Here is a 24,325-nt window from a genome sequence, read left to right as displayed (position 1 = left end):
AGATCGGTTGTAAATTGTTTCTTTATTTCACACCACCTAGGTCTACTGAGCATCTTTCTTCACGTTCATCCGTTCGGTGCATCAACGGAATACCTATGGTCATACATGCAGCGTATCAACCCATCGGTGACCATCACGGAGATTGAAGGGCTACTGAACTCCTACCCAACCATATTCCGGCATGATCTCTTCGGGGTCGGTGCCTCGCTAGAGAAGCGGTGGCGCTACACAGCCTTCTCGAAATTTTACGACCTGAAATTGGATAATAATAGTTCATGAGGATGTTTTGATGGGATATAGAGGAACTGAGCCATGAGGACTTAATTGTTGAAGCGTTACTTGACCTTGGGGTCAACATTTGAACCTTTGGAAGGTCAGAGTTTTGTATGTGGCCTTGTTATTGTGATCCTGTGTTATTTGCAATACTGCAAAGCTGTGTACATGATCAGCTGACATGCTATGTTTGGAACGGTTTTTAGATTCTTTTGTGATTCCATCTCACAAAGACAAGCTTATGACTAGTCAATTAGAACAAAGTTGTTACTGATGCCATCTTAGGATTACCTGTGTTCTTTCAGTAAGGACAAGTCTGTAAGTATATGTAACGCTAAAAGCTTTAATTGCAATGTTTTAAAAGTGCATCTCTTGAGACCAACTTTTTGCATGTTTTGGTATGATGAGGAAACAAATGGGTCATGCTATACTCGAGTAATTCGAGTATAACATTTTACATCCTGAATTTCACCCAAATGAGGATTAGGAGTCGAGGGGGAAATGCTCCATTGTGGCAGCTGTATGTAATAATTTCATAAGAGAATCAATGTAAAGGTTTGAATTAATTCTTGGACCATGAATGCATGAATGTATATACTGCTACACAAATCAATGAAAATAGCTATTAATAACGGCATTTTCTCTATGTGTTGTGTGGGAAGGAAGTTGATGTTTACTACTAAAACAAAAATAATATGTTGACTACTTTGAAATTTGTTCAAACTTTATTGGATATGAAATACGTCAGAATACCCATGTCTGTACATACATGTACCATAATGCACCAAAATTATACAAATAAAACAATTTCTTTGCAAAATTAAACAAAACTCCCTCAAAAAAACACCGAAAACAATTTTAAAGACATACTTCAGGCTGTAAAAAATAAATTCTTTGTAAAAGTTCTATGCATGTCTTCATGAATAAACAATGAGGAAATTAATGTCATAACCACACATACTATGATCACTCATATTTCATCCTCCAATGATTGAAAAATTGGATTAGCAACTGATTTATAGGGATGCACCAGGCTGAAGATATTTATATCTATCAAAATCGGATAATAAATAACTTGAATTTTAAAAATTTGCATTATTCCGGTGAAACATTTCTAGGTTTATCTTCATGAATATTCATAAGGTGGGCTGATGTCATATCCCCACTTGTTTTGTATTTTATTATATGAAATTAGATTTATTCAATAATTTTCTACCTAGAACTAAATCAATTGGATTCACAACTGATAAAGTGCATTAGTTATTTATTGCTGCAACTTAAAGTGGGGATGTGACGCCATCAGACCACCTAATGAATATTCATGAAGACAGGCCTAGAACTGTTTTACCGGAATAGTGCAAATCTTTAAAATTCAATAACTTTGGGGGGTTTGTGAATTTTACTCTATTTATTTATAACTATATGTTATTATATGAAATCTCATAGGAGAAACGACATGAGCCAACCTGACGAATATTCATGACGATGTGCATATAACTTTTCACAAAACAATTTACTCAATGAATAGAACAAAATGTATAATTAAGAACAGACTTTGCTATTCACATGAACATATAAAACTGGATTATAGAGAGCCTTCGATAACATTTCAAATGTGCAGGTGTTCACTATAAATGCTGTAAAAACGTCAAACACATACTGAGCTAACCCTTATATGCAGATTAAAATTTCAAGGGCCAGATGGTTCTTTGGTCAAGCTGATGTTTTATGCATGGTTTCCATTAGGGGTGCAAGAGTCTACAAACTGTTTGATATCAAAATCATTTATGGTATATTCTAGACAGGTATATAAGGGAGGTTCACCTAAGCATAGGTTGTCAGCAGTCGAGCGAGCAAGGCTAGGATACAGTGACACATGTATCCAACATGACATCATCATACAGCCATGTACAAATCAATGCTATACAACATGCCTAACTCCTAATCTTTTCACTGTATTGTTATCATCTATTGATGCTGGCATTTTTGCTAGACAGTATAAATCTGGTAATGCTAGTAGGTAAGTAGGGTTACATTTTCTACTCCATTTTATGTTAATTAGAATAACAATAGCATTAAATATCTGCACAAATTTACTATCACTCCTAAATGACAAAAGATCCAAGTTTGAATTTGATCTGTGTGCCATTTGGGCAACTTGAGTGCCTACTACCTTCAGAGAAATTAGCGAAGGAGCGAATGATGCATTACCAAATGTATAATTATTATTGCTTATTATTGCTATTACTGATGGATGAACATAAAAGTTGATTGGAAAGCCTTTGGGAGCTAATTACAGTTACATTATACTGTGTATTTTGAAAAATATTTAAGAAAAAAATACAAAATTCTAACAGCTTTAGCTTGTAACCAATACAAGTTTTACAAAACTACAATAATTCAGAAAATTACCTGTATTTTTATGTTCTGAATGAAAAAAATGGAAGAATTCAGCCTTCTTCCAGTCTTTAGATTGGCAAAAATCAATGACAAACTCAATACAAGATGGCACCTACATTGGCAATGAAAGTGGCATTCTCTGAAGGCACCTTACCTGTGCATGTCTGTATATCTTCTATCTCTTTAGAAATTACATTATTAATACCTCGGTCACATTTCCCCTACGGCAGCCATACACGAAATGTTGATGACGTTATTACTTAAGACAAAAAAAAAATTATACGTAAAGCCTAGGAAAAATCACACATACAAAGTCCAAAGGTAGAACATTTTAATTTTACAAAATGGCCACGGCTGGGAGCCGTAAGTCTTAATTCTACCTCAGACTTTCTCCCTGACTTTCCATCGCCAAAACTTTTATTTTGAGATGGATATTATTTTAATGCAGCAATACGAAATATCGTGAAAAAAGTTGTTGACAATTGCACAGGCATGATATATTTACAAATAAATTGTGGAAAGGTGAAATGGTTTTAAAGTTCTACACTATCAGGGTAATTGATTTTTTTTTTGAGGGGGGGTGGGTTGATTTAATAATCAACTCTACAGGCATTTTATTTTGCAATTGCAAAACAATGTTGGGTATTACAGCTCACTGCATGTGCTCCCCCCCCCCCCCCGTACAACGAGCATAACAATTGAATTTAAATAAGCATACTTAATATCAGCCTTATATTTCTTGCACCTCTTATACAAACCAAAACCTGGGCCCTGTGACACAGAGTGTAGAGAATTATTGCAGGGCTGATTTTATGATTAATCATGGTAAATTGCCAATTCTTCCACTCACCACATGCTCATGCTCTACCTTTATTCAGTCTAATGCCATTTCGTCTAATCATCACTTTGTCAATTCACCAGTTCGTCTCATAATCAGATGGTCTAATATTTTATTCATTTTTCCCAATTAACACTACCAAATGGGTATATAGGACAAATTAATATCAATGGTAGACTAGATGATAGTGGATGAATTGGCATTGGAAAATAAACCTTAATCATGAAAATGTCACTCTAATTTTGTTTGATTAACCAAATTTCCTAAAAGCCTCCATCTTATTTTCCAACAAGAACTTAATCCAACATGGACATATTTATGTTTAACTGTGTCAAATTTATGAATTAGATTGTTAGAAACAATATTAATAAACCATTCAGCCTCTGGAAAACGTCAAATGTTAACAAAAATTTATAAGCAGACTTTGGTGCCACCAAAATGCGAATCAGGCATGATATTCCCATTTGAAAAGTAGCCAAGGGTGGCTAAGTCCACGCCGAAGTCTGAGACGCCCCGGTCGGGGTTACAAGCTCTTGCATTGTAAAGAAATCAAAAGTGATTTTTCAAGGCGAGTCTGCATGATAGCTTTATCATTTGACGTAAAAAACATCATGACAATATTATTGGGCAAAGGATTTAAGGGGGGAATCTAAAAACGTAATTCCGATTTTAGTAGGGAGAATATCATGCCTGATGTGAATACAGTAGAATTTGTGCATAAATAATCATAAGTGTTTATTACACTACCACTACCCAGAAAAATATGTGTCTTTGCTTTCATGGATGCTGATGAAGAAGAAAGTAGACCTATAATGGATTCTGTAAGCATCTACATTCAAAGTCAAGGATTGTTCTGCAGATTGTGTCTCTGTCACCATGACACACAGATGTAGCATATCTTGAAAGATAAACCTCTACAGGAATACACACTATCCCGGTGGGTGTTTCATACAGAACAAGTCCCGTGGGTGTTTCATAAAGCTGTAAGTTATAAATGATTTTACACTTGACCATGGGTTTCATGTGCTAATTGATATATCCCTATGTAGCTGACTTCATACTGCATCATGTTGTGCACAACCTTACAAACAGCTTTATGAAGCACCCACGCAGGCTCTGTAACACAAAGATTAGCGATCAATCTAAATGAACTGACCAATCAAGATCAATGTTACACAAGCTTTTTGCTTCAAATACTGACCAGGATCCAATCAGAAGTGTTCTTACATATTTGCTATTCATCGCTAAGTTTTGTGTTACGGGGCCCAGAACCGTTCTTGTTTCATATAGACTTGTTACAAGAAATGGTCTAAAGCTACTGAAAACATTCATCTTCATTAAAAAAGGACCAAGGCGGGGAAATCCCTTCTGTATGACATTAATTTGCATAAGATCTTTCAATACAAAAAAAATGTGTCACATCAAGGATATATCTACAGCTCAAACAGGGTCCTGACGATGTCTGCTAAGAAGTTCTGATTCAAATCCCAGAAGTTAAGACTTGGTAATGGGTCCAACTAGAACTGGCCCAAGTACAGGTCTATCATTGGAACTCGCATATTCCTCTAGAAAATGTACAAGCACAGGTCGATAATAGGATCTCGCATATGCCTCTCAAGCAGGTCAAAGTGTAGAACACTAGACCTATCATTGGATCCAGCACATGCGTCTTGAACAGGTCCATCAAATATCTATCATGGGACCTAGCATATGCCCGTAGAACAGGTCCAAGTACAGGTCTAACATTGGATCTAGTCTTGCTGTTCTGCCTGACTGTATCACACTGAGCTCTGTGCTGGTGTGGACCTGTCTCCAGTAGCTTCCAACATGGCCGACAGTCTGGAGTTTCGGTTGGCTAGAAGGTTATGTGGTGAATCAAACTCTCCAACCTAGCAAAATAAAAAAGCAATGTTCAACATTACATGAGAGAATATTCTTGATTTACAGAGTCTATTGAACATACATATTGATAAAAGTTTTGTATAACGAAAATTTGCTATTAGAGCAAACGGTATGCATCTTCTGTAGGCATATATATATCATCCCCAAATTGGAAAATTATCAAGGCCATAATTTGGAACCATAAGTACTGCTAATAACCTCAATCAACTAGTCTAATCAACAAGCCTATACTAACCTGGCCTTGGTCCATGGCAAGTATTTCATCCCAATCAAGTACAGCTATTGGCCCCAGTAAACTGGTCTTATGGTCTATACTTGGTCCATAACAAGTATTTTACTAAAATCAAATACTGTAATAGCCCCATTTAACTGGTCTAAACTAACCTGGCCTTGGTCCATGACAAGTATTTTATCACGATCAAGTACTGCTATAAACCCCATTTAACTGGTCTAATCTGGTCTAATCAGTCGGTCTACACTAACCTGGCCTTGGTCCATGACAAGTATTTTATCACAATCAAGTACTGTATTGAGTCTGTGTGCTATGATGAGCATGGTACAATCTTGGAATGCTTCTCTAATAGTCTGCTGTATAAGGCTGTCCGTATGTGTGTCTATTGCTGCGGTTGCCTCATCTAGCAACAGAACCTTCAAAGAAAAATAAAAGCAAGAGACAATGTACATTAATAAGTTTTAATAAATAGAGGGATTGATCACACATGTAAACTAATAGAGTACCTAATTCTAATGTCATAACAATACAGATTTTGCTTTTCATATTGGTGATTTTTTACCCGATTGCTTTAGAGCATGAATGCTAATAAGTAAAGAACTACAGGACCGAAGGCATACGGTCCCCTCCGAGGGACTTCGTATTAAGGACAAATGCTTTACCCAAGGGTACTAGCATACCAAGTGGTCACCGGAAAACCAGTTCTAATGACTGAGCTATCATATCTCTATATCTTGGAGTATGAAGAAAAAACATCCACAGCCCAATTTTGCTTGCAATTGGTTCAACAGGGCTCGAGATATGACTGCATCACTGCCTAATTAACCCTATTAAAGTCAATTCATTATTGGCCTGGTTCCAAATGTTAAAGGAAACCAAAACCCAAGAAGAGAAACAAGTTTCATCAAAATCGGTTGTGAAATAAGCAAGTTATGGACGTTTAAAAGGTCTTGTTGTACTTTATATGGGGATCCTCAAATCGGCAAACATGCTACAACTCTCTATTTGTTTGTACACAATTTTTCAGATTTTCCCCACTATTTCAAATTACATCTTGCCATTGGAAAATATAATTCACACCACATACATATATGTCAGTGTCAGGAGGAAATGATGTGAAATATGTAAAATAAAGGGGGAAATCTGAAAATTTGTGTACAAAACAAATGGAAGGTTGTCCACAAAATCAGCCATTTTGAAGCATGTTTGCCAATTTGCTTATTTCACAACCGATTTTGATGAAACTTGTTTTAAATTGTTCCTCTTGTTTTACTATTTCCAATAAGATTGATTCTCTTCTTGGGTTTTGGTTTCCTATAAGAACCAGGCATGTTATTGATCAATCTCTCAGGAGATTAACGCAAAGGAGTTACATTGATAAGGGTGCATGGACTGTAGCAGAACATGGAAGGATGAATGAAACATACCTTGCTATTGCGTAACAATGCCCTGGCCATACAAATGAGCTGCCTCTCACCGACCGAGAAATTCTCTCCATTCTCCAGGACGGGGGCACCAAGCTTCCCATCTAGGTTGCTGATCTGGAAATCACAAGAATTAAATTACAAATATCAATAGTCCCAGAGTATTAATTTCTATTAGTCAAGCTATACAAAGCAGCGGATTGTGTGATCTTGACTAAAATTCGCATGATCGCAAAAATACATAATATATGGATAAGTTGCGACGATAGATTTCATGTCCAGAGACCCTTGTGGAATCCGGATTAAATATATCTAAAATAAGAATCAGCATCGCAATGTTTGTGCATGAATTCATAAAGTTTTTTAAATTGTTTTTCATGATGGAAATCTTTAGCAACACTAAATCATGAATAATAAACATGAAACCAATTGTTTTTAATTAGTCAAATACATTATTTATGAAATTTTAGCTTGATATTAAACTTGAATATAATTTGTATAAATCATCCATTTTGAAAGAGCTTGTGCATTGCTTAATATCTGCGGAACAAGTAAACTTGGGTCAACCTTCCCTATAGGCAATTATCTCAGACCAGGGGAGCATTTCATGAAAAGACTTTGTCAAATGTTTTTATCCGGAAGGTCATGTTTTATCCGACAGTTACCATAGGAACAGTGCTTCTCAGCCACTCAAAATCAAGGAAAGTTGTCAGATCTGACAACTTGTCGGATGGAAATATCGATGAACCACTCCCCAGATTATGCAAACTATGTACATGTACAGGGTTCCCACAGTCATGGAAAGTCAGGGAATTTGGAAAATTTGCGAAAAGTCATGGAATTGCATTTACCTCTTGGCTATGGCAGCTTCCAGTTTGTCGTGTCTCGCAACTCTCATACTCTATGATCATAATTAGTGTTCATGATTTCCATTTTTCCTAGTTTTGTGACATCCCAAATTCTACATAACTCCCAGGACGTCACAGGAAGTTATGGAAAGCAGCAATTTAGTCATGGAAAGTCATGGAATTCTGTGGGAACCCTGCATGTACCTCTTGTCAGTCAAACTTCTCCCAATTCAAACAGATTTCTGTGGCTCCAAAAGATTCAAATTAGCCAAAGTCACGTGTATTTTGTTATTTTTGCACTAGTTTCCTTCCTTACCGTTTGCTTGATGTGTGTTTTCTCCAGTGCTTCCCATAGTTCATGATCAGGATGTTCATTGAATGGATCTATGTTATACCTGAATGGAAAATTTAATATACAAAACACAAAGAAATTATTGATATGTAAATTGACATGGGGAACTGCATATTAAGAGTTCTTGTCCAGCTGCAATTCCCACAACATTGTGGTATACAAAGGATAACCAACAAAAAATCATCTCATGAGACAATATAAAGGAACACTAGCGTACCTACGGGGGGGGGGGGGCAGTCTGCAGTCTGCCCCCCCCCCTGACGAGCCACAACCCATGCAAAGGACGTATCCCTGCCCCCCCTGACGAGCTTGAAAGACCTTTTTTGCCCCCCCCCCCCTGACGAACTTGAAGACCTTTATTGGCCCCCCTAACGAACTTGAAGACTTTTTTTTTTTTTTTTTTTTGCTTGTCAAATTTTTTTCTGGTACAAATCCTTCACTTGTGATTGAAGACTTTTTTTTTTTTTTTTGCTTGTCAAATTTTTTTCTGGTACGAAATCCTTCATTTGTGATCGAAGATCTTTTTTTTTTTGCTTGTCAAATTTTTTGGCGGACGGTTTTGCCCCCCCCCCCTGTGAAAAATCCTAGGTACGCCACTGTAAAGGAACAAACCAAAATGTGTATCAATACACAAGGATGTTCATTGAATGGATCTATGTTATACCTGGATGGAAAATTTAAATACAATATACAAAACAGAAATAATTTAAATTATTAATAGGCAAATAATAAATTGAAATGGGGCAACTGCATAAATAAAATCAAGAGTCTTGTTCAGCTGCAGTTCCCAAAACATGGTATACAAAGAAAAGAATAACCCCCCCCAAAAAAAAATCATCTCATTACACAATATAAAGGAATTAACAAAATGTGTATCAATACACAAGTGAGAAATGATTATATTTCAGATGGAGAAACTTGGGAATGGAATTCTTGGATCTTAGCCCAAGATTAACATTGACCACACACTGTTACTGAGTGCCAGTTGCCAACTCAAATGCCTTATTTTGTCCAAGTCTTGCCTAATATTCCTATGCTTTGTTGAGGGTCTCCCTTGATTTGTCGTACTTTTGTATATCCAATGGAAATCACAGTAGAATGCACTTTGTAGTATCACCTGCAATATGCAATTAAATTACACTCTAAATATATTCAAACTTCAAGCGAGCTAAAATGGTGTGTCATTTCAAATACATCATCTTTTTTATGCTGATATTTGAAAGCTAGTATTGATCAACTCCCATTTTCTGCCAATACTATTGACATTTCATTCATTGTGCATGTGTGCACTATTGTGACAAATCCAATACCAAGAATAATGCAGTCAATACAACTATTACCGATTGTGATGTAAATATATCAGGTTCAAATGAAATGGCTTACTGAGCTTTTCCAAATCATGAATGCTTCTTTCTAGTGGACCTAGTAACGGGATATTCCATTCACCTGTGATCAGTGAATAGGCTATAATACAAGCTTTCCAGAATCTGAATATGCATACCAGGCTGAAGGACTCACAGGTCAAGGGTCATGTCCAATTCAAATATCTAATGAATATTCATAGCCTGATGACCAGTGAGGCAAGACGTGATCAACTTTTACTAACTGCCAAGAAATCACCTTTACTCTTGACAGGTACATAAGGGAGGTTCACCTAGGCCTCAATTGGAGGCAGCCGAGCGCACAAGGCCAGGATACAGTGACACATGTAACCAACATCATGACATCATCATCATCATACAGCCATGTACAACACAAATACTATACAACATGCCTAACCCCTAACCTTTTCACTGTATCCTGGCCTTGTTATTATCTATTTATGCTGGCCGTTTTTCGCCAGCATGAGTTGGTAATGCTAGTGGGGCTGCGTTTTCAACTCGTAAATCATGTCATACTAATTGTTTTGGGGTTGAAAATAAATAAATTCATGTAAATACTTTAAATGTCATACAAATACTGCAAATGGTTGAAATAAATCTTACATATCTAGAAATCAATCCTCAAATTAAGATTAATACATGTTGTCTTATGAAGAGTTGCAATTAATCTTAATTTGAGGATTGCTCTCTAAATATTTATTTCAACCATTTGCAAAATCTTAAATGACATTAGTCTAATGGGGCATTGCAAGAAACTTGCGATTAATTGCAAGTCTATTTTCGTTCCCGAAATCAAGCATATGCCGTGCAATTAATTGCAAATTTGCGATTGATTGCTAATCTGCTCCATGAAACAAGGAGTGTAATCTGATTTGCTAAAGTTAAAAGTGATCAATCAACTGTAAAATTGCAACAGAATATTTGCGATTGATTGCAAATATTTTCTTGCAACACCCCCTTAGTGATGTAACTGGTTGGCACCCAATTCCTGAAATGATGAGGGGGCTTATTTGCCCCCTTCAGATCTTTCCCATTACCATGCAATCTTAGAGTCGGCATGCATGTCACCCACAATATTGCATAGGCCTTTTAATTAGTTAATGAAATATAAATTTGACTGTTAATCTGTAATCAAAGCTTAGTAATTATAGTCTTGGACACTTAGGATTCTTATAATTTTTCTTATGAAATTTATTTGTTAAATTCATGTAAATTTTAATCTAAACCTTGGTTATTTTTTTTATATTGATACCAAAACATGGCCAAAGTTCATTGACCTTTGACATTGATCATATGTGAAACTCATGCCGCATTATCACTTGATCACACTTGGGTCCAAATTTCACAAAATAGGTCCTTATACTTTCCAAAATCATGATGGCATTTCAATAACTTAACCTTGGTTGACAATGCTTCCGTCACCTCTGATATGAAGGCAAGACAGAAACCCCATTGGTCACCTGGGCCATGTCATAAAAGTTGCGATTGATCCGATCAACCATAACTACGGATGGCCAGCAACATAATCATCTAAAATCCAAATTTGTTCAAAATATATTTTTTTAGATATGATGTATAATCATACATTCATCGTTCTCTTGAAGATTCAGTATGATTCTCTTTGTTTACAAAGGAGTGCAAATTTCCTGTAGAAAATATTACGGCATGGATGGATTTCCATACAGATGAGATTGATTGGATCAATCGTAACTCTTTGCAAGATGGGAACAAGGTCTTTAGTTGAACTTACCTAATGGTTCCGATAAAGAGGACAGGGTCTTGAGGAATGATAGAGAGCCTACTCCGTAGATCATCCAGGCCCAGCGTACTGATGTCCATCCCGTCAATGAGAATGAACCCACCACAAAGCTCTGTCAGTCTGAACAGGGCCACCCCCAGCGAGGATTTACCTGTCAAGAGCATAGAATCAGGCAATTATTTTCCTGGTATCGCATCGCAATTTGCTACACAAACAGCATTTTGTGCGGCAGAGTTTTACATGGGACTCTTTAGAATGCTAATCAAGTTTGAAAAGCAAATTCATTCCCTGGGAATGGTTCTCTTTGAAAAGTTTGGAGATAACACATGACATAGGAGAAATTTCATTCTCGCATATCTTCAGTTTCCCTCATGGAGGTGTTTGTGTTCAGTTTGTTTATTTCATTTTCATTTCATTCATATTTTTTCAAAAAATGTCCACACAATATAACACACGTACAAACATTTTTATATAAAACATAACATAATACATGAGTGGGGATATAGTTTGAGCAAACAAGAGAGCAATATTTTGGCCATGTCACTGAGAAAAGTAAAAGTAAAGATATACTTATAAGAAAAAAAGGGCCTCAATATAGCTTAAAACTAAAAATAAATGCTATTCATCAAGCGGAATGATTTTAATCATATCAAGTATTAAATTCACAGTTCCTAGAAGTGAAAAATATGCTTCAAACTACTCACAGGCAGGCACATAAATGAAAGGGGAAAAGAAATGTCATAGCTGCGTCAGGGACATACCTGATCCGGTTCTCCCAATAATGCCCACTTTCTCCCGCGCCTCGAAGACTAGATTGATGTCGTTGAGGACCAGCGGTAGGTGGGGCTGATAGCGCATCTTGACCCTTGTAAACTGGACAAGCCCCTCAGACGGCCAGCTGGTAAGGTCATGTGATTCTTTCTTGGTCTCCTCTCCCTCTTGTGGTGTGGTCTGTCAAGTTAAAGAGTGAATTAAAGTCACTTTGAACAGCGACATCTTGAGACTTACATTGCCTCATATCTAGCACATTATTCACTTTGTCAATCAGGTAATTTGATATATGGAATTTGCTATTTGGCAAAGACACATACTTTCTGGAAATCTGTAGGACCTACCAATAGGTCGATGGGTGACTAATTTTCACTTACATGTTGTACAACTGGTTCAACGTTACAAGGGCCTTCCTTAGCTGAAGTGACATACTCTGGACAGATTGAAAAGCATCATCATACTCAACTGCTACTACCTTGTAGTTTTTTTTGTATATATTTGTATATATTGTCTTAGAAATCAGTCCAATATATGTCAATGAATACATGTCTTTAATTTCATTACGCCTCGAGACAAGCCTGTTTTTCAATAGAGATCAAATGACCATCATATTTGTATCAGTGGAATGCCTATAGCAATTGCTCCTGCATTACATAATTCAATATATCAGCAGTGTTGACTTATTTCGAATATATCAAACATTCTTTTTTTTTCATTTAAGCTTTGAATATGTAATATTCTGAAGCCATAAAGGGTAGATTTCTAGGTTGTAATTGGTATTGAACATATGTTTCTATTTTCATGTAAGATATGTGTACATCTATTAACCAGTATGGCCTCAATTTGTGTAACCTCTATGGCCTTTAAAGGGATACTCCAGGCTGAATATATAGAGTAAAATTCACAGAGAAAAATGCTAAAAATTTCATCAACATCCGATAACAAATAAAGTTATTGAATTTTAAAGATTTGCATTATTCCGATGAAACAGTTCTAGGCATGTCTCATGAATATTCATTAGGTGGGCCGATGATGTCACATCTCCACTTCCTATTTCTCATGTTATTACATGAAATCATAAGTGTTCTAATTTTTCATAAATGTGCACATTATGTGTCTCCATTATGACAAAATAAGTTGCAGCAAGAAATAACTAATGCACTTAATCAGTTGTCAATTCAATAGAAAAATTGGTAGAAAAATTCTGAATTAACCTAATTTCATATAGTAAAATACAAAAGAACAAGTGGGGATATGGCATCATCAGCTAATGAATATTCATGAAGACATGAGATATAAACATCTTCAGCCTGGAGCATCCCTTTAATAACAATCATATATGTACATGTTAATGAACTAGGCACATGCAGAACTTGATAATCTTCACCCTATGGACATACCTGAATGTATTCTAACAGCCTCTCCACTGCAATAAAACTACTCTCCGTCTCTGTTGCTGAGATGAATGTGGTCTGGATCGTTCCTATACACAACTGGAAGGAGAAAATTTACATCAAAACAATTATTATTTTAATGAAAAATATTACAATATTTAAGATGACTAGGTATTGATATTAGCTATCAGGCAATATCCCCATGAAAAGGATGGCAACCTTGTAATAAAGGTACTGCAGTGTTAATACAGCTAAAAAGAAATGCCCATGTCTGGAATAGAAGTATTTCTTACATCCTAATTCTGCTACATATATTAAAATGTGATTTGGGAAAATCAGTAAAAAATGTTATGTTAAGCACACTACTCAGAGAAATACCTGATCCTTAAACAATATTATGTAGTTTTATATACCAACACCAAAAAACATCTGCTACTGAATTAAAACATTCAAATCACTAAATTTGTCAAGAAACAAAATCTACAATTTACAGTACAAGCTTTAGATTTCACATATTCCCCACTGAAAGAAAATAACGAGGGGGGGGGATAAAGAAGAAAAATAAAACTTACACTCTTTACAGTACAAGCTTTAGCTTTTACATATTCCCCACTGAAAGAAAATAAAGAGGGGGGGGGGAAGAAAAAAAATAGAACTTACACTCGAGACAACAAAGAGAACAAAGCCCATGACTGAATTGGGCATATGATCCCTCCAGAGGATCACAATGACTGCCACCAAGCCGGCGTTGAGGGCAGCAAGCGAGTCAAGCCTGACCGCCGCCCAACGTATGGCCATCTGTACGGTCTGGAGGAGTTGAGTGTCGCTGTCAAGTAATGCTTCAAACCTAGAGAAAAATCAATCATTCATTGGGGCATTTTAGACTGGTGATTAATCCACACTTCAATTAGAATGAAAAAGAGCACATTGCGTCTGGGAAAGTATACTTGAAAAAATGTGATGGGGTGAAAATATAAAAGGAAAAATGTTGAGGTAAAGAAGAAAAAATTAGTTGAATGAAATGAAGAGATATAAAGAAAAAGAGAAGACAAAGATAGAGAAGTGAAAAACAAAGATATCACTAAGATTTTTTTTTTCTGAAAAATTCTGAAAATCGTCTCGAATGACCCCACCCTCCATGAAAAAGGTGTTTTCTGTGTTCAAAAATATGTTGAAAATATCTGATTTCAGACTTCAGTCTGATAATTAAGAAAAAATATTTTAAAAAGTATAAAGGACTAAAAACAAAGTATAGGAAAAAAGAGAGAAATGATCATGAAGAAAACGAATAGAAGAGATGGAAAAAAATGAGGAATTCAAGAGTGGTCGACAATTAGTTATCATATTGGACCTTAACATTTTTTTCTTACCTCCTGATAAAGTAAGCAGACTTGCAGTACGCTTTAATGGTTGCATGTCCCTGCATGGAAGCTGATAGGTGAGAGACAAGGCGAGACCTGCAGACGTTGTTCAGCCGTTTGATGTCGCAGAATCCCGACCGGTAGAACCGAAGGATGAAGAGGCATGCTGGGACAAAGACAAGGAACGGGAGGATATTCCACGGAAGGAAGACGCACACTCCGAGTTCTCCGATGAAGACGAAACACAAGCAGCAGATCAATCGCAGTAGGCAACTTGGAAGGTCCAGATCAACTATAAAAGAATGAGATTGTGTTTAGTTATATTACACTTCATCCAGCACTACAAATTTAAGATTTTTCCATCTTTTCCGCAATTTAAAAAGATTACTTTCTTCTAATTTTGTGCGACATGACCTTCAAATTATCCAACTAAAAATATATGTAATACAACATGATTGGGATGATACAAATTTTGTTGCTTAATGACATCAGAGGCCAATTATCATTACTGCCTTGAAAAAAATTCCATGCACTGAGCTGCTCATATTTGCAAAGTTAAGAAGTAAACTTAAACAGGTAACGGACAAGAGCTCAATATGAAAGGGGTATGAAATTTGGCTTACCTTCGTCCATATCTTTGGAGAATCTATTGAGAATCCTGCCCAGAGGAGTTGTGTCGAAGAACACCATTGGACTCTTGATAACCTGTCTGAACAAGGCATTGTGAAGGTTGTTGCCAGCACGGAAAACCACCTACGGAAAAAAAAAGCATTTATATACATTTGAAGCACAGTCTATCTAGAGATATTTTTTTCTAAGGCACAAGGGAAAAATATGAAGAATAAGAGTTTTGATGAGTGTAATAGTGCTAAGAACTAAGATGTTACAAACGATAATTTGAGTTAAAATTTTAAAGTCTCTCATGATGATATACAAGCACTTCTCAAAGTCTAATGTCAAATCATTGGTGAAAATGCTGGAACAGAGAAAACTAATTCACCATAGACTACGAGCTGGTATTAAAGGCAGGACAATATCTTGAAAATATTTTCGTGCCAATCCATTTAAAACTTTCCAAGTCCCCATTAAAAATGAAAGACAAGAACAACATAAACATTAATTTCTAATATGCTGGTAAAAATCATCAGTAGATACTAATGGCGAAGTACAGAGTTATAGAGATCTTTTGTGTCGACCTCCCCCCCGCCATTGAATAGTGTGACATTACATTATTACCTACATACTTGGAAGTTTCCAGGTCATGATATTTCAATATGTTTTTCCCATCGTGTGCAGCCCTTTACATTTCCAATACTTACGATGACAAAGGCTTTTGCCGACAGCAGGAACAGGATGATCGTGATGCCAAAGAGGCCAAAGTAGACACCCACATAAAAGTAGATTCTTTCTTCGAGGTTGAGGCTCTCATCTGTTTCTTCATATGGAGTTTGTGTGTAGAAGTAGTCGGTGTATGTATCGTTGATGGTGGCGGTTTCGTTCATGTATATTGCCGTTTGGTATTCCTAGTGAATTCAAGATATGTCAAAGTATAGCTTAAAGATAAATTATAACAAAGGGTAAATTGCCATAGAGGGCCAAACTAAATTCATCCCCCTTATTGTTTAAATATAATTCTGATGATCTTTTTTTACGATGTTGGTTACAATTCTTGGCAAACATTGTACATTTTTATTTCTTGTAGGTATTTGTGTATTAATGGAGAAGTTTGATGAATTATGAGAAAATATTATGCTTGATATGATTGAATTTGTGAAAAGTTTTTGGTAATATGATTCACTACTATACTAGCAGAGAGCACAAAACTCACCGGAGAAGTTGTTAGATCCAAAAAGATCTCCAATTTCATGGAAAAAAATATCAAACAAAATTTCCCTGCATGGTCATGTAAATTGATATTATATGGTGATATTACAATTGTGAGGAAAGTTTATGTAATGATGATGTTTGAAAATCAATTCCGACATGAATTTAGACTCGGTTGCAGAGCACCATCATTCATGAATGAGAAAAAATACATGATTCTAAAATCTAACCCTAGATTCATATTGATTGATTGCAGATTTTTTTATTAATGAATTCAGTTTACTTACAAAGGTTTCAAATTAATCTAGATGGAGTTGGCCCCAAATGAGCTTCAAATTGATAGGAATAAACAAAACATATTTTTTCTCTGTATGGTCATGTAAACCAATATTCTATGGTGATATTACAATCCTGAGAAGAGTTTCTGCATTGATGACGTTCAAGAATTAATCCTGACATGATAATTGATATAACATTTTCCCATCATGTGCAGCACTCGATTGCGATTTCTTTCATTCCTGTATGGAAACAAAATACAAATGGCCGAGCAACAGATCCGGAATGAAGATCTCAGAATAGATATGTGCGCTATTACTCAACATCTTAAATAGTCTGAACTTGATGAACGACTGGACAATAAAGACGTGGCACTTACGCTCACATCTCTCGCGGCATGTCTCCTTTTGCATTTTCAGACAAAAATGAGAACAGACATGCAAGTGAGGATCTGCCTCGTCTGTTTCGACGTGGGTCACTGCATACCCAAATGGGGCCGCGATTTCAGACCAGCATATAAACAGACTTGTGGTGTGGTGACGCTGTTTGGGGAAGTCCCAACCCGAGTATTGACAGCCTCGGCGACTTTAAAAGACTATCATATTTGTGGACTCCTCGGATTGAACCAAATGCAATGTGATATCGCTGCTACCCTGACAGACCAAACATTTACCTTCACATAGAAAACGTAACCGAAAGATTTCATGAAGCTTTTGTTACGGATCGTGACACATATCAAAGAATACGGATTTCATGGGTGCAAGATTATTGTCTTCACAAAGAGCACAAACATCTGCCAAAAGGTGTATTACTGGAGGAAATAAGAAGTTGCTGATCTACGATGCCATTATCCAGCACAGCATCGAGCTCTGGATATGTTCCACAGCAATATTTCACATGACAGATCATCTGATATCATAGACAATTTTCGTATAAGAGGGAGTTGTACTAGAATGGTAGTCACCACTCTGGCCCTAGGACTTGGAGTGGATATCGAAGACATCAATTTGGTGGTCAACTGGGGAGCAGAAGATGCTCTCACATATTGGCGACAGATCGGGCAGTGCGCCTAAAAACTAGAGGAGGGATTCGCTTTGATGTATGCTTTTAAGCGCTCAATGAACATTGTCAAAGATGAAAGAATGAATGAAGTGGTCAACGGGGATGCATGTGTCCATGCAACCCTCGAGTCATTCAGAATTCCAGGCACGGAAGATCTTCAGGTGGAACACAAGAGTCTGTGATAAAGCTTGCACGGACAAGCCATGCAGATGCCACTTTCATACGTGTTGCTGTCGATGGTTCACCCAGTGCAGACTTCTCTATAAATTTGAATCTGTTAAAGGCAGATTTCTGATCAATCGTCCATTAGTGCCATTCCCATTAGACTTAAATACTCCCGTGTTATCATTTATTCAGCATCAAGTAGTCGTCATCTTCAATAAATCTTGTATGTTATTTGTATATCCTGTATTGCTTTGCCTCATTTATGCTGGTTGAAAGTATAAAGCAAAGATCCATCCAACAGCTATATACATGTCACACTATGGTCATCATAGTTGTTGTAAGCAACATTTATGATACTTTGATCCTGTCATAATTTTTTTTTTATTGAACTTTTTCAGCATCTGATCGGAAGATACAAACAGCTAGCATGCCTGATTGATGACGATGGTTTCCATTCATGAATATAATTCAATCATGCTCATGCATAAATCATCTCAGCATGGGCCGACGATCAAGACTCGACCTGGGATCGAAACAAACTTCAAATTAATGGCGAATAAGCAGGTTCTGAGAAGTTTTGGAAACAGGTTTCAATGAATTTGGGGGAAATGTAATCCAAGTATTAGTAGTAGGTAGACAAGAAGTGTCTAGTTTGTGTGCTAAACAAAAACGCCATATTGTTTTCATCACACTTTACTGTATTTTTTAAAAAATCGATGCAACGATTTTTCAAAATCTGCACCGGCGCTTGATTTATTGATCAAACACCCATTTTAAAATTGATTCAACTCAGAACTAAGAAAAAGTTAACTTTAACTACATGTACCATAACCGGCGTGACTTCCCCCTAAAAGCTTCCCGAACTAAAAAATTACATTCTTAGAATGAAATTGAGACTTTTAACAGGTAAACCAGCAAAGGCAGCAAACAATGATTCCATGTGGGACTTTAACATTTCATGCAAACCCGAAACAATACCCCATTCAGACCTATTATTTAAATATATGTACAAGCATTAAAATGGAATATTTGTCTTGTTGGATATATCTTACCAGATCTGCTGACCTCAACCAAATTGCCAACCATGCGTTGGTAGCCACCAGAAATGAATTGGCTAGGACAAGAGAGAGTCCCGCTACTATGACCCTGAACCAGCCGCCAGCATAGTGGACGTAGGATTTGTACGTTGCCATTGAAACTATTCCCGACTCCATTTCCTCTTCCTTTATCAGCTTACCTGTAGAAATAAGGTAGGAAAATAAAAGAAAAATGTAATTCAAATCAACAGGTTTTAAATTAAGACATATTCATTAAAAGGCAAGGAAAATTAACAGGGTGTAGATTATTTTGAAGGTCAATATTTAGGAGCACTGAAATTCAGTCTCACATTTTAGAAACGTCAAGGGAAATCTTGTATGCTCAAGAACACATCACTAACTCGTGGGTTAATGAAGTTTTACGAATCATCCAACCTCCTTTGTTCTTCTTCTTCTCTTTCCTTTCCTCATTATTTTTTTCCATTCCCACTCTTACTCCTCTTGTCTCTTCCAAGTTGTCCATCTTCTTTTCCTTTCCTCCTCCTTCATCTCCATCTCATGTCTCCTGCCACTACCAGCTGTCTTTTCATATTATCAAAATACCAAGTAAATGAAAGTGCCATATTCAGTATGGCTACCCTCATCAAGCACAGGATCATTCAAGGAATTTCTTTCTACCATGTTCCCATTTACTACCCCTGGGTGGAGAGTGACAAAATGTAAATAAATGCCTTGCAAAAGGACACAATTGCTGCGGTGATGACATCCATTGAGCAATACTTACCTCCTGTGTTCTTTTCATCTTGAGTGGATAAGCTATTGTTCTTTCCATCTTCCTCCCCGGTGGGCGGGGCTTGCTTCATTTCACCCTTCTCTCCATCTTCTATCAGAGTATCTTCCTTCTCCTCATCTTCCACTGGATGGTAGGTCTGGATTAGTCTTGCATACTCTCCGTTCAGACCCAGTAGTTCATCATGTGTGCCTGTTTCACTTATATACCCATCTTTCATGAGAAGTATATGATCGCAGTCTTTGAGATACTGGAAAGAGAATTTAAAGAAAGAAATTGAGAATACATGTACAATGTAATCATGATGTGAACTAGTAAAAAAAATTAAAATTTGATGAAATCTTTGAAGGGTAAATATGCAATATATATAATATTGCATATTTACCCAAGGATCTCATCCAATTGAAATCTTTTAATTAATAGTTCACATGTATGCTTTCCTGAAAAACTTAATAAAATACTATTTACTAGAGCAAAATTTGAAAATTATTAGTCAAAGAGCAATGACTTAGTTACTTGGAATTCATTATTTGTTTAATGCACAACCAAGGCAAGCAAGTTCATTTAATTTCATTTTGGATATATATATCACACTTTCAGTGAAAAATTATATTGAGAAACACACCTCTGGTTCTTCTATGCATATTTTGCTGAACTATTAAGAGTCCCTTTGTCACGATTGTCATGGTAATAGACTAATTACATCTATGTAACCTTCAGTATTCTCCAACTCACTGTAAAGCACAGAGAGACGGATTTGTTTGAATTCTGTTTTTATACATGTATGTTCTTTGATACTAGAGCATCTCTCTGAGTCAAAGAACAGTGAAGGATACAGCCACCATAATATAGGGATAGTAAATCAGGATACCAGAAGTAATATGCTGCTTTAATATTCTATATTTTGTTACAAGTACATGTATTTGAGAGGTTACTTGATTTCGCTGGTAGGTTTCTCTGTACATACAGAGCTTACATGACATGTGTATCCTTCTTTCCTGGGTTCTACAAATGGAGTGACTACAGATTCTAAGAGTTAATTGATGAAGTCAATGTATTTCTGCTAAAAATAGGGCCATGACAATGTTCTATTAAGCTTTCCTAGTACAGCACAAATCTTAATAAAAAAGCATTAAGTCTTTCAAAGACCCAAATATTTGCCCATTTTTGTGCCCCAAGGAAGTGGCATCAAAGGTACCTACCCCAAACCCCTAGGTACACTGATGACTATGCGTGTTAATAGTTGTGAAAGAAAGGAAATCAAATCACCGAGAAAATAAATCTAAGTAAAATGAGAGGATCAATACATAAATACCAAAATCAGTTATAAAATAAAGAGTTATGAGAGGTTGAAAAGCTTTGTGTTTTCTAAGGGGATCCTTAAAAAATCGGTCAATTTGAACTTTTGAAGTATCTTTGCCAATCTGAGGATCTCTATATAAACTGTTGCAAGACTTTTCTAACTTCCATGAGTCACTTTTCAATGAAACATGTTTTCAAAATGCTCCTCTAATTTTCATATTTCCAATAAGATTTATTGTCTCCTTGGGTTTTGGTTTCCATGTGATGGATTTTAAAACAATACTTATTTACCCTTCAGACCTAATTAAGATGTATTTTTCTTCTTCTCTTTTCTTCTGTTAAATACAGTCTTTGTAATTGTAGATGTCCATATCCATTGCAGGGGAAAAGTAGAATATTTTGGGTTGAGGACTTGAGGGGCATCCAAGGCAAACATTCTTTCAACATCAACATCACAAAAGATCTTTCCCCCGTCACTTGAAAACAAACTCCTCCAGCTTTGCCAGTTCAATTTCATTAACACATTGACTATTAATATGTAGTTTTAGCTTCATCACTTGCAGCACCTCATAAACTTCCAAGGAAATCGTTGATCATATTTCTCATGGTGAAATATTTGTTTGCTTAAAACATTTGGTTTTCATGTTGTTTTCGACCTGCTCTAGGAGTCTAGCTTTTTCTAAATTTATTTTTAATAACAGGTTCACAGTTCACTTCAATTCTCAATCCAAGACTTTATTTCAGATTCAGCTACATGGCACAGCCTTAAATTAAATCACTGTGTTCCATCCAGGCATCCAAAGATAAAATATCTAAGCTACTTAGCTACATGTATGATGAGATAAATTACTGCCAATGTTTTCCCAGCACATTTTATGAAAACGTTTGAAATGTTCCTACATGTATGTCTCTTTTCAATGTCAGAGGATAGAGGCCACACAATTAACACACAGATGTAGCTTATATAGATAGCAGTTTACTCTGAAAGAAATAGGATATTGTTCCAAGATGCTATTGTCCAACTTGGGATTCAAAACAGTGCAGTAAACTGTATTTCAATTTTCAAAGAAGTTTTTGAGAACGCCTGTTCTTGACTTTTGATCACGAAAGCGATCATGTCTGCTTCACAATCCAAGGGGTCAAACGGACAGCTCCAAATATTAGAATCACCCACAGAGGTATGAAAACGTAGAACAGGGCCAAATCATGCTTGTACTCCAGCCGCACACATAACAGGACCTGGAACAAGAGCTTCAGGCCTATCCCAATGACGAAGAAAATCTTGGTCGACATGGTCATCTCAAGATGGCGGTCGTGGCCAGTCCTGACGTGCGTGACGATCCTCAGGAGCTGAATGCAGAGGACTAAGAAGTCGAAGATCCACAGGGGAAGGAAGATAATGAACCAGTTCCAGGTTGTATTCTGGTCCAGACGCAGAGCCAAGAGGATGAGAAACAGGAGAGTGAAGAACCAGGTCATGATCACTTTCGGTGCCAGCGCCATGATGGAAGTAATTGGAGTTTACTGTTTAGCGATGTGTCCAGAGAATTTGATTGTGATTTTATTACTAGGGCCTACATAGTACATGTTGTACTCAAACTTCAATGCAGCTCTGCTTATGAATAGCCCAAGAATATTTAGAGAAACACGAAATCTAAAAGGTTTACACCGATAGTAGGGGAGAAATTCAGGCTGCTAAAAGTGAACAGACTAGATTCATTTGGCCAATGCGACTCATGAATTGATGAAGCTGGCGATTTGACTTGACTTCACTCTTCAAAAGCTCTCTCTCTAGTCTAGGTAATCCCTCCACTGTTTTGGTGATTCCCAGGAAGCGTCCATTTGATTTCCTCACTCCAGTCTCCACCGTCAAGATTAAGACTAACTTAGTGTTTGCAGGCTTGAGTGTAAGTGAGCTAGCACAGTGTCGTGCTAGCTCCTCATAAAGAAAAATCAAACAGCAAACAATTCGAAGCTCACAAACAACAATGAAGTCGAAAAAGATTGATCTCTTGATGATTGAGTTGTAATTGTGTCGTTCAGGTAACGTGACGAACGTCGGCAATGCAGTACAAATGCAATGTACCGTATATATATAAACCGCATGCACTCAGCACTGCACTTGTTCTGTACTGCATGCTGTACATGCACTTGTGTACTGCTGTATGCACTGGGTCAAAATGCGGAAGTAAAATACGATACGGGGAAAGTAAAGTAATAGTCTTAAAAAAGAGACCGTATGCATGAACTTTAGGGGCGTTGTGTTAATTTGGCTAAAAACCAAGCAATTTTACAAAAAAATGTGACTAGAAAAGAGTATGAAGATTACAAGTCAACAATATGTTTCTGAATTTTGCTTATCATACGATCGATTAAAGTAAATCGAAACGGAACAGTCAGGATTATAAAAAAGTAAAGAAAAGTTACAAGGCAACAATATTATTTTAGAAACGAGGTTGGTTTGTTTACCCATATACTGCATGCAGATCACATGCACAGAGGGTTCCACGAGCCTAATTACATCAGGAGGGCTAAAGATATTCGTTCGACCCAACCCATTCGAATTTTTGTCAATTTGATATTGCTGATTGACAAAAATGTATGAATGTGATTCAAAATCTAACACTGATTCTAGAAATGGTAACTACTGAACTTACTTCGCCCAAATTGGGAAGATAAATAAGTGATTTGGAACTATTTTTTGACTGGCGGAATAATTAGGGCTATTTTACTGTTTCAGTTGATGAATTCGATCGATTCATAGTTATCTTCATAAATGGCGATTTATTTTTAAAATGAGCTGGCTACGGTACCCTTTCCTGGTCAGATTTGGAATGTCAGATATATATCCTATCCATTGATAGTAAACATTCCACCCTCTAATTTCACATTTATTTTTTATGAATTTTTCAAAAGTGCCATTTTAACACACA

The 24,325-nt window shown here is 36.6% G+C and overlaps 4 protein-coding genes across 7 annotated transcripts in view; 2 read left to right on the top strand and 2 right to left on the bottom strand.

Moving 5' to 3' along the window:
• Window positions 1–1,887, top strand: part of LOC129279383 (ecto-NOX disulfide-thiol exchanger 2-like) — a 30,162-nt gene extending 28,275 nt beyond the window's left edge. For both annotated transcript variants that reach the window (XM_064111373.1, XM_064111374.1), the window contains one exon: window positions 41–1,887. In XM_064111373.1, the coding sequence (XP_063967443.1) occupies window positions 41–279 (239 nt within the window). In that variant the 3' untranslated portion in view covers window positions 280–1,887. The remainder of the gene's footprint in view (window positions 1–40) is intronic.
• LOC129279370 (ATP-binding cassette sub-family C member 5-like) lies at window positions 980–23,884 on the bottom strand. Of its 3 annotated transcripts, none has more exons than XM_064111372.1 (14): window positions 23,862–23,884; window positions 20,085–20,340; window positions 19,316–19,500; window positions 16,256–16,459; window positions 15,560–15,689; window positions 14,946–15,228; window positions 14,236–14,422; window positions 13,582–13,674; window positions 12,172–12,361; window positions 11,402–11,561; window positions 8,234–8,312; window positions 7,073–7,186; window positions 5,897–6,061; window positions 980–5,400 (listed from the first exon to the last, which is right to left on the bottom strand). In XM_064111372.1, exons 2-14 carry the CDS (start codon window positions 20,308–20,310, stop codon window positions 5,290–5,292), a joined length of 2,127 nt encoding a protein of 708 aa, XP_063967442.1. In that variant the 5' UTR covers window positions 20,311–20,340; window positions 23,862–23,884; the 3' UTR covers window positions 980–5,289. The 3 variants fall into 3 exon arrangements, with proteins under 3 accessions (XP_063967442.1, XP_063967439.1, XP_063967441.1); XM_064111369.1 differs by lacking the exon at window positions 23,862–23,884 and adding an exon at window positions 21,684–23,549; XM_064111371.1 differs by lacking the exon at window positions 23,862–23,884 and adding an exon at window positions 21,693–21,717.
• On the top strand, window positions 17,462–18,109 carry LOC135157067 (uncharacterized). The gene is made up of 2 exons (XM_064111550.1): window positions 17,462–17,602; window positions 17,897–18,109. Exons 1-2 carry the CDS (start codon window positions 17,462–17,464, stop codon window positions 18,107–18,109), a joined length of 354 nt encoding a protein of 117 aa, XP_063967620.1.
• On the bottom strand, window positions 22,506–22,895 carry LOC129279048 (transmembrane protein 60-like). Its single transcript, XM_054915158.2, has one exon. The coding sequence runs from the start codon at window positions 22,893–22,895 to the stop codon at window positions 22,506–22,508; it is 390 nt and encodes a 129-aa protein (XP_054771133.2).
• Window positions 23,885–24,325: the final 441 nt, after the last annotated feature.

This window comes from Lytechinus pictus, chromosome 16, assembly GCF_037042905.1.
Source record: "Lytechinus pictus isolate F3 Inbred chromosome 16, Lp3.0, whole genome shotgun sequence".
In the NCBI taxonomy this organism is placed as follows: domain Eukaryota; kingdom Metazoa; phylum Echinodermata; class Echinoidea; order Temnopleuroida; family Toxopneustidae; genus Lytechinus; species Lytechinus pictus.
This window is presented reverse-complemented; position numbering and strand designations above follow the sequence as displayed.